The 8604-nt window shown below is 65.1% G+C and overlaps 4 protein-coding genes across 4 annotated transcripts, besides 7 other annotated features; all 4 read left to right on the top strand.

Moving 5' to 3' along the window:
* Positions 1-39: a microsatellite.
* Positions 40-43: 4 nt separating this feature from the next.
* Positions 44-75: a microsatellite.
* Positions 76-108: 33 nt separating this feature from the next.
* Positions 109-2055, top strand: Tco025E_04993 (putative coiled-coil domain-containing protein 13; the record flags this gene model as incomplete). The annotated part of the gene is made up of 1 exon (XM_029371897.1): positions 109-2055. One exon carries the CDS (start codon positions 109-111, stop codon positions 2053-2055), a length of 1947 nt encoding a protein of 648 aa, XP_029227992.1.
* A 120-nt stretch (positions 2056-2175) lies between these two features.
* Positions 2176-2194: a microsatellite.
* A 101-nt stretch (positions 2195-2295) lies between these two features.
* Positions 2296-2348: a microsatellite.
* Positions 2349-2385: 37 nt separating this feature from the next.
* On the top strand, positions 2386-2994 carry Tco025E_04992 (peptide hydrolase; the record flags this gene model as incomplete). Its single annotated transcript, XM_029371896.1, has 1 exon — positions 2386-2994. The coding sequence occupies one exon, from the start codon at positions 2386-2388 to the stop codon at positions 2992-2994; it is 609 nt and encodes a 202-aa protein (XP_029227991.1).
* Positions 2995-3534: 540 nt separating this feature from the next.
* Positions 3535-3594: a microsatellite.
* Positions 3595-3613: 19 nt separating this feature from the next.
* On the top strand, positions 3614-4177 carry Tco025E_04991 (uncharacterized protein; the record flags this gene model as incomplete). Its single annotated transcript, XM_029371895.1, has 1 exon — positions 3614-4177. One exon carries the CDS (start codon positions 3614-3616, stop codon positions 4175-4177), a length of 564 nt encoding a protein of 187 aa, XP_029227990.1.
* Positions 4178-4621: 444 nt separating this feature from the next.
* On the top strand, positions 4622-8299 carry Tco025E_04990 (uncharacterized protein; the record flags this gene model as incomplete). Its single annotated transcript, XM_029371894.1, has 1 exon — positions 4622-8299. One exon carries the CDS (start codon positions 4622-4624, stop codon positions 8297-8299), a length of 3678 nt encoding a protein of 1225 aa, XP_029227989.1.
* A 159-nt stretch (positions 8300-8458) lies between these two features.
* Positions 8459-8492: a microsatellite.
* A 92-nt stretch (positions 8493-8584) lies between these two features.
* Positions 8585-8604: a microsatellite.

The raw sequence follows: 8604 nt of genomic DNA, 5'->3' as shown, positions 1-8604 counted from the left end.
CTCTCTCTCTCTCTCTCTCTCTCTCTCTCTCTCTCTCTCCTCCTGTTGTTGTTGTGGTTGTACTCTTGTTGCTTGCGTTGGAGCACCCCTGTCTATGCCTGCGGGAGGATGCCTAAGAGCGTGGTGAGCGGCAACGGCGGAGGTGACCCCTACAAGGAGGAGATCGCCCAACTCCGTGCACTTTTGGCGGAGGGCGGGTTTGACAAGGATGCGTTGGAGGGGCGCTACCTGAACCAGCTACGGCGGGCCCGGCAGCTGGGGGTGCAGCTGGAGGCGGAAAAAACCCACAGTCGCCAACTCTCGGCGCAGCTGGCGGCGCTGCAGGCGAAGGCGCAGGACGCAAATAGCAGCAGAGGCGTTGAGCCCTCGAAGGGGCGTGGGCGGCAGGCGGAGGGCGGCGATCAGAGTGAGGAGCAGCAAAGTACGACGGTCGCGCTTAAGGAGCGCCTCGAGCGGGCGTACATGCAGCTGAACGAAAGTAAACTGCAGCTGGAGGAGCAGAAGAAGGAGTCGCAGCGCCTGCGCAAGCTGCTGCAGCAGGAGATTGGTGGTACCCCACATGAATTAGAGACGCTGCTGAAGGGCGCAGCGGAGAGTGGCGCGGGTTGGCGCGGCCGGGCGCAGCAGATCGTGCTGCTGAAAGGCAAAGTAAAGGAATTAGAGCGAACGCTGGCCGCAACGGCGGCTGCCGTGGCTGCTTCAGCGAATTCGGACGGAGAGGAGAGCAGCGGTGGGGGCGGGACGGCGCCTCTGCGTGGACGGGCCGGCGGGGCGTCGGTAGCCACCGACACCGTCACCGCGTTGACGTCGCGTAACCGCGACTTGGATGACGTGGCGCGTGCGCGCGTGGCGGAGCTTCAGGGTCGTCGCCTTCTGCAGCTGCGGGAGGTGCAAGAGGAACTCGACAAGCGCACGGCGGAGCTGGAGGCGCAGCGGCGGCGCGCGGAGGCGGCGGCGGCGCGCCACGTCAATTTGGAGGCAGACAACCACGCCCTCCGCGAGCACCTGCGGACGGTGCTGGCGAAGACGGAGAACGACAACCTCCTCATCGACGCCTACAAGGAGGAGCTGACGGAGCTGCAGCAGGCGCTGCATGCGGCGCGGATGCAGCTGCAGGAATGGGAGGCGTGGGAGGGTGGGGGCCCGCCGAGAGGGCGCGGGGCAACGGCAGCGAGGCAGCGGGAGCGGCGCAAGAGCAACTCCCCCCGTCTGAGGGACGAGAAGCTCGACGCGGACACGGCAGTGGCGCTTGCGGGGGCCGACGCGGCAATTGAGATAAACCGCTTGAGGATAGAAAACGAGGAGCTCCGGATGCGGCTGCTCCGCTGCGGGGGCCGCGACGGCGGCAGCAGTAGTGGTGCTAGTGGGAGTCCGCCCCGCCCGGGCCCCGGCGATACGCCCCGCGGGGCGAACGACGACACGGCCCTCGTCCTGCACTGGCTGCGGACGGTGGCCCCAGCGCCGCCGACTGCGCAGAGTTGCGGTGGTGCCTGGCAGGCCGCCGTGGCGGAGGTCCTTCGCCGGGCGCACGCCGCGGTGTGTTTCCTGGAGCAGCAGCGCGAAGAGGACGGCGCCCGGCTCAGCCGCTGCTACGAGGCCATGCAGCGTCCGCAGGAGGAGCAGAAGCGGCGCGGCGCAGGAGGGTCGGTGCGGCGGGGAAACAAACCCAGCGACGGCGGCGGCAGCGTCGACGACGACGACGACGGGGGCGCCGAGGCTGCGATGATGGCAGACGTCGTTCTGCAGGAGAACCGAGCGCTGAAGAAGCGGCTGAAAGTGCTGCAGGCGTTGATGGAAAAGGAGCGGGCGGCGTATGAGTCCCTCCGCGTCGCCGCCTCGGACGCCCTGCCCGGCAACGCTGCCGCCCCTGTGGCCCACGCGACTGCTGCCGCCACCTCCACCCCCAACAACGGCGACGAGCAGGCTGCAGAAGGGGGTATTGGCGAGGCACCAGTTACCGCCGCGGCGTATCGGCAGCTAAGGTCGCAGTACGAAGAGCTGCGCTGTGCCTTTAACTCTCTTCAGAAGGAGCGCCTTCGGCGTGGTGGCGCCTAATGCCTCTGTTGTTGCTGTTTTTTTTTGTGCATTTGTGCCCACAGCGGCGTGGAATCCGTGTTCACCCTGCTGTGCTGCAGCGGCTCTAGGTATGGGCGCCGCAGCACGAGGCTTCTCATGCGTCGTCGTCGTCGTCGTCTCCCTCCCTCGTCCCTCCTCCCTCTCCGCTGCCCGCCGACGTCTCACGTGTGTCTCTCTCCTCGCGCCCCTCTTTCTCTCTTCTTGGTCGACAGCGGCCGCAGGTGGGGAAGCGAAGCAGCAGGAAGAAGGAGAAGCACGTGGAGGAAGAGGAGACGCTGGCAATAGGGTGCGGCCACGGCGGAGGCAAGGATGCATACGTGCGGGCAGCGCGTGGCGGAGATTTTGACGTTCGCGGTGACGGCGGGTTTTGTGGGCGTGCTGCTCGTGGTGTCCAGCAGCCTCGTCCCGTTTGGCCCCTCGCAGGCCTCGCCCGTCATCGCCGCCTTCGAAGTCTCTATGTCGCCGCTGATGCAGATGCAGATGCCGCTCATCTACGCGCAGGGGGCGGACCCGCCGCCGCTGCGGGACTACGTCTTTTTTCGTTTTACGCTGAAGGCCGACTTCTCGCCCGTGTGGGACTGGAACACGAAGGCGGTGTACGTCGCCTGCGTCGCCCGCTACCGCACGGACCAGTACGTCGTGAACGAGGTGACGCTGCTGGACACCGTGCTGAAAAGCAGGGAGGCGGCGGCGCGGTGGTGGCTTGACAACGCCCAGAAGTACCCGCTGGAGGAGGCCCACCTCGGGGCCCTGGCGGGGGTGCAGGTGCGGCTCTCCCTTCGCTACCAGGTGCTGCGGTACTGCGGGTACTCGCCTGTGTTTGAGGTGTCGCCCGTGGGAACGGCGCCCCCCGCGTTTACGCTCCCGCGAGCCTACGCCTCTCCGCCGCGGGGCGAAAGCCCGGCAGCCACGGGTTAGCCCCTGCGTCGCACTGCAGCCGAGGGAAGACAGAGGCGGAGAGGTGTGGGGCGGGGAGCGCCAAGACTTATATGTTTATATATTTATATACTTTTCTGTGCGTGCCCGTGTGAGTGTCTTCATCCTCTGGTGGACGATTCCCTTTTTCTCCGCAAGCACGGCGGTGGCGGTCCCTTGTTTTTGTACTCTGCGCGCGTGGGGCTCCGGCTGAGCACAACCCCCCAGGAGAGAAAAAAGCACAAAAAAAAAACTTTTTCTTCACACGAGCGAGGAGAGGCGGATGAAGGAATAAAAATTAAAAAAAAATAAAAGAAGAGCAAGTCGGCTGCGGTGGTGGTTTTGGTGTGTTGTATGCCGCCGTTCACGCCTCCAGTTATTATTTGTGCCTGTTGTCACTGTGTGATTTTCTCTCCCCCCTCCCCGCTGCCGCACGCATGGCGTGTCTTGCCCACCTTCGCTCTCCCGCTGCGCCGCGTGCCCGCAAGAAGCACGCAGAAGGTGGCTGGGGGGTGTGGGGCGGGGCGCTGTTAACGCACCGCGACACATACACACGCACACGCACGTGCGGAAAGACAGACAGGCAGACACACACATACACACCGGGGGCGAGGAGAGGAGGATGGCGCCCAAGAAGAAGAACGCCTACCCCTCCGTTAACCCGCAGCTGTACGAGAAGAGCATGAAGCCCTCCATGACGGTTGCCATGGGCTTCAAGAGTAGCCTCGTGGCCTCCTCCTGCTGGCGGGCGCAGGTGGACGCGGAGGAGCGGATCCACAGCAACTGGTCGAAAAAGTACAACCGACATGAAGAGCGGGGGCGCGTGGAGGCCCTCGAGCGCACGCTAGAGCGCGAGGCGGCGAAGGCCGAGGCCTACCGCAAGGACAACGACGCGCTGCAGTCCATACTCTTCCGCAAGGACGGGGAGAATGCGCACTGTGCGTCGGCTCTGTACCTGAAGGCACGCAACGCACTCTCGCCGCAGGAAAAGTACAAAACCCCGCAGACCTCCGCGCAGGACGTTGGCTGGTCGGTGCCGGAGGCGATGAAAAGCGAGGGCCACTTCGCCGCTTCTCGCATGGTGGGCCCGACGGAGCGGATGCATCAGTCGGCCACGGCTTATAGGAGGCCCGACGACGCCGACCACGCGGCGCTCTTCGGCTACACGCTTGAGCGCTCCTACTGAGCAAGGTAAAAAGATGTCCGCAGCCAAACATACAAACAACCAGGCGAAGGAACAATGTCATATGTATAGTTTGCTCCTACTAGTCGGAGGCGCCAGGGAGGACGCCGGCAAAACGAGAAAAAAAAAGGCAGAGACGAAACAACCACAGGCTGGGTCACGCCGCAGGGACCATGACAGCCAACCAACGACGACGACTTTTTTTTGTTGTTTTTCGTTACTGGTGCGGGAGCTCGGCCTCACCGCCACCATCACGCCTGTTTGTTTCGCTTTCTCCCTTCCTGCGTCTCCCTCTCTCATCTTACTTTATTTTTGTCCCCTCTTGCGGCGCCCTCCTTCGGCGAGGCGAGTCGGCTGCGACGTGATGGACAACAAACGAGCAAAAAAAGCTGGTGCTCCTCTTCTGTTATTTCGCCACTTCCTTTTGCTCTGCGCGGGAGGCGCGCAATGCGCAGAAACCTTTCACCGACGGCCTTTCCCCCGCCGCGGCGCCGCGAGGCGGACGGCTCCCGCTCTCTTAGCCCCGAAGCCGTCGAGGAGGGGCCGTGGGGCGGGGCCCGCGGCTGGGAGAGACACGAGGACGCCTACGCGCCGCACGCGGACTACGGGGCCGGGCGGCCGCGGGTGAGCGCGACGCTGCGGCCGCGGCCGGTGAAGGACGCGGGCCTGCAGAGGCTGTTGCGACGGCCCAGGCTGAGCAGCCGCCGGGGCTCCACACACCCCACCGACGGCGCCGGGCTGGAGGAACCGCGGCAGCAGCAGCGGCAGGAGCCGTCTTCGTCGCCCCACCGCGAGCAAAGGGGCGCAATTGGGGCAGGGGACGAGGCGGGTGCGGGGCAGAGCGGCGGCGGGCGCCGCGGCTGGGGACGACAGCCGCCGTCGGGTGCGGCAGCCACGCCGTCGCCCCGGCCTTTGGTGGACGTGCGAGCCGCCTTTGGGCGCGTGAGCAGCAGCGCCGCCGCCGCCGCGGAGCCTCGTGACAGCCGCAACGCCTCCGCGGGAAACGGGGCGACAGCGAAGCTTGTCACGCCGCGGTCGGCATCGCCGTTGTCGCCATACGCGGCGGCGTCGCGCGACGTGGGCGCGGCCCGTGCGTCGGCAGGGCCGGACTGGGAGGCGGCCGCCGCCGCCGCCGGGACGACCCCGCCGCGCGTACTCGTTGAACAGCCCTTAGCCGAGGCCAGCACGCAGGACCGCTACCGCGGATGGAAACCGTCGCCGTGCAGGAACGAAAACACCCTCACCAGTTCCGCGTGGGTCCCGGTGCACGGCACAGATGGCTTCTCGGTGATTCGCTCAACCACCCCCGGTGCTGAAGCGGCGGCGCAGTACGTGAATCCCAATGCCGCGGCCGAGCGCATTCTTTACATGCTGCTGCAACAAAATGAGGACGCAGCTCCAGTGGCGCCTTCTCAGCCGAGCACATGGAACAGCGAGAGAGGCGGAGTGAACAAGAGCAGCGAAAGCAGTCCGGCCCTCTTCCCCTCGGACGCTGTTGCACGACCGCGGCCCAGATTGCAGGTGACGCCGCAGGAAAGCCGACTGCTACTTGGCTTTTTGCGGGAAAAGGACCGTGAGATACTGCAGCTGCGTACTTCGCTGGCTATTAGTTATCGTTTTGCTGCCTACGCCGTGCATCGGCAGTACCCATGCAACCTGCCTGGCGTGTCCGCCGCGACGATGTTGTCGCGCGGCTCGGACGCGGCGGGAGGCGGCGTCAAGGACAGGAAGTCAGATCCAATGCCCTGGGTGAATCGGGCACCCCCGCACATCCATGGTCTCCCCAACGTCCCGCTGCCGCTTGGCCTTGCCCACAGCGTGGGGCAGGTATGTGGGGTGCTGTCTGTGATGAATGTAGAGGATATGTCCCGGAAGAAAATACCGGCGCGTTTTTTTCTGGGTTCGTGGCGCACGTACTTTGTGGTGGCCGACGACCGTGGCCTGGCCATCTACCGTAGTGAGGAGGATTACAGGCAGCACGCGTTCCAGCGGGTCCTGGTGGTGGTGCCTTTTAGGGACATGGAGTTTTTCTTGCCCTCGTTCCGCGACGTGTCCACGGTGGATGAGGACCTGCTCGACGTGGATGCCCTGGCGGATGCCCCGCATGTCCGGCAGGCGGGCGGCGGCGGCGGCAGCAGCGGCGGCCTTTTTTCCGCCCTCCTTCGGAAGGCCGGGGGGCCCAAGGGGGAACCTGCGCTGACGCGTAGGGAACCCGGGGCCGTGGCGGCCACCAACGACGACGAGGAACGCAGCAGCAGCAGTAAGGCGGCGGCGGCGGCGGATTCGCAGTCGGGCGGCGGCAGGGCCTCGCTGTACATGCGGCGCAGGCGGCCTGACCGGTATGATCAGCTGATGACCCGCATTGCCATTGAGCACGCCGGGGATATAGCGCACGCGTACTTTGGCTTCATCCCCAAGCAGCCCAGCACGCAGACGGGCAGCAAGGCGGTGAACCCACCTATTCTCTTCCGCACGCAGAGCGCGCAGGAGCACCTGGAGTGGGCCCACTACTTCGCCCAATGCTTCAACCGAAAGCTGTACCGTGAGATGTTCCCCACCGCCGTGGCGGAAGCGTATGCGGGACAAGCCTCAAAGGAGACCCAAACCGCGTCAGACACCGCAGAGCCCGCGCCCTTAGAGCGCCGCGCAGCCAACGACGAGCAGGAGGGAAAAGGCACGAGGTCCACGGTTGCATCCGAGGAGGTCATGGCCGTGGCTCCCTGCGCTGCGGCGGCGTCGCAGACGACCCCGCGTGAGCAAAAGGACGCGGCCACCAACACCGAGGAGGCGCGGTGCGGGGAGGGGGGGGCCCTCGCAGTCACCCCTCCACCGCCGCCCACTGCCCCGCCGAAGCGCAGCGTCATCGGCGGCGCGGAGGTGACTGAAGTTGTTTACCACGCTGTAGAAGAGCCGCCGCGCGGGTCTGCGGTGAACACGAAGGAGGTGGCAACGATGGTGGACGTGCCTGCAGAGGAGGCCGGCGCCGACCACGCGCCGTGGGGGGAGCTTGTCACGGAGCTGCGGGGGATGCTGGAGAGCAGAACCGCGGAACTCCAAGCAGTTGAGCAGGAGTCTGAGGAGTTGCGCCTTCGCGTGCGGCAGCTGACACAGGAACTGCGGCAGTTGAACAGTGACCGTGACAACCTCCGCAAGGAGGCGGAGGAGGTGCATGCGACGTGTGACGCGGAGGCACGACGGGCCCAGGACGCAGAAAGGGACCTCCAGCTGGCTCGGGAGGCTGCACGCGCAGCGGAGGCAGCCAGGCAGGAGGCCGTGACGCGCGAAAAAGGCAAGGCCGCACGCGTCAAGAAGCTGGAGGAGGAGATGGCATGCATGCAGCACGAACAGGCGGTACTCGCGGCGGAGCTGCTGGCCCTGAAGGACGGCTACAGTGAAGGGCTGCGCTGCCTGGCAAAAAAGGCTCTCGGAGACATTGACCAGATGCACGATGTCCTCACTGCGGGGGAGTACCTTGCTGCACTGCGGGGAGGCGACGGCGGACCGCCACGCACGGGCGACGCGAGCTTCAGTAGCGAGAGCTCGGAGGAAGCCAGCAGCCACCATACGCTGAGCCCCCAGCGGCACCGGGCGCAGCTTCTGCATGCACCGCCACCCGCCGCCTCGTTGCGGCAGCCTCCCTCCGCGTCTCCGCGGCAGGGGAGGAAGAAGCAGCAGCGGAGGCCCAAGCTGCCCCACGCAGCCTCACAAAACTCGAGTGTGCAGGAACACAGCTCTGCATCGAAGGCAACGCCAAACGCGCGCGCGCCTGCGGACGCAGCTGGAGGAGCCCTGGGACTTGCCATGCTGCTGATTTCCTTTGTGCCCCACCAGCTGGCTATTGACGGGTGCTTCACCGTGGACGAGTCGCAGGCACGTCTGTTGCGGAGCGGCCCGTCGGCGACGCGGCGCGGGCGAGAGTGGGTGATGCTGCACCACGACACCAACGCCGTCTTCGCCGTGACGGCGGAGCTGCAGCCTGAAAAAGAGTCCCGCCGCAGGGCAGCGAGTAAATCCCCGGCAGTTTGCCCCGGCAGCTCGCGACCGTCACGCGAGCGGCTTCCTCGCGCAGTTGCCGGGGCGAAATCCGCTGCGCGCACAGCACCACCACCTACGGAGGAGGAGTAGTGGCATTTTGTTTTGCCTTTTTGCATGATTTTTGCATTTCTTTGCGCAAGGAGGATTATGTTGGGAATGAGTGCCTTCATTCATTTTTTTGTTGCTGCTCCTTTGAAAAAAGAGGAGGAAGAAAAAATAAATTGGGGGCATCCCCTGCTGCTAGACAGAGTGCGTGTATGTGAATATATGTGTGCGTGTGTGTTTTCATTTCTTTTTTTTTTCTAGACAAGAGTGGCTGCTTGGAGCCTTGGGCGTGGCGCTAGGCATACATTTTTGCTTCTGCGCCTCCCCACCCTCTCTCTTCTCTCTCTCTC

The sequence above is a fragment of the Trypanosoma conorhini genome, assembly GCF_003719485.1.
Source record: "Trypanosoma conorhini strain 025E chromosome Unknown Tco_14.4_contig_00275, whole genome shotgun sequence".
NCBI lineage: Eukaryota > Euglenozoa > Kinetoplastea > Trypanosomatida > Trypanosomatidae > Trypanosoma > Trypanosoma conorhini.
Note: the sequence above shows the minus strand (reverse complement) of the source record. Positions and strands in the feature narration are given on the sequence as shown.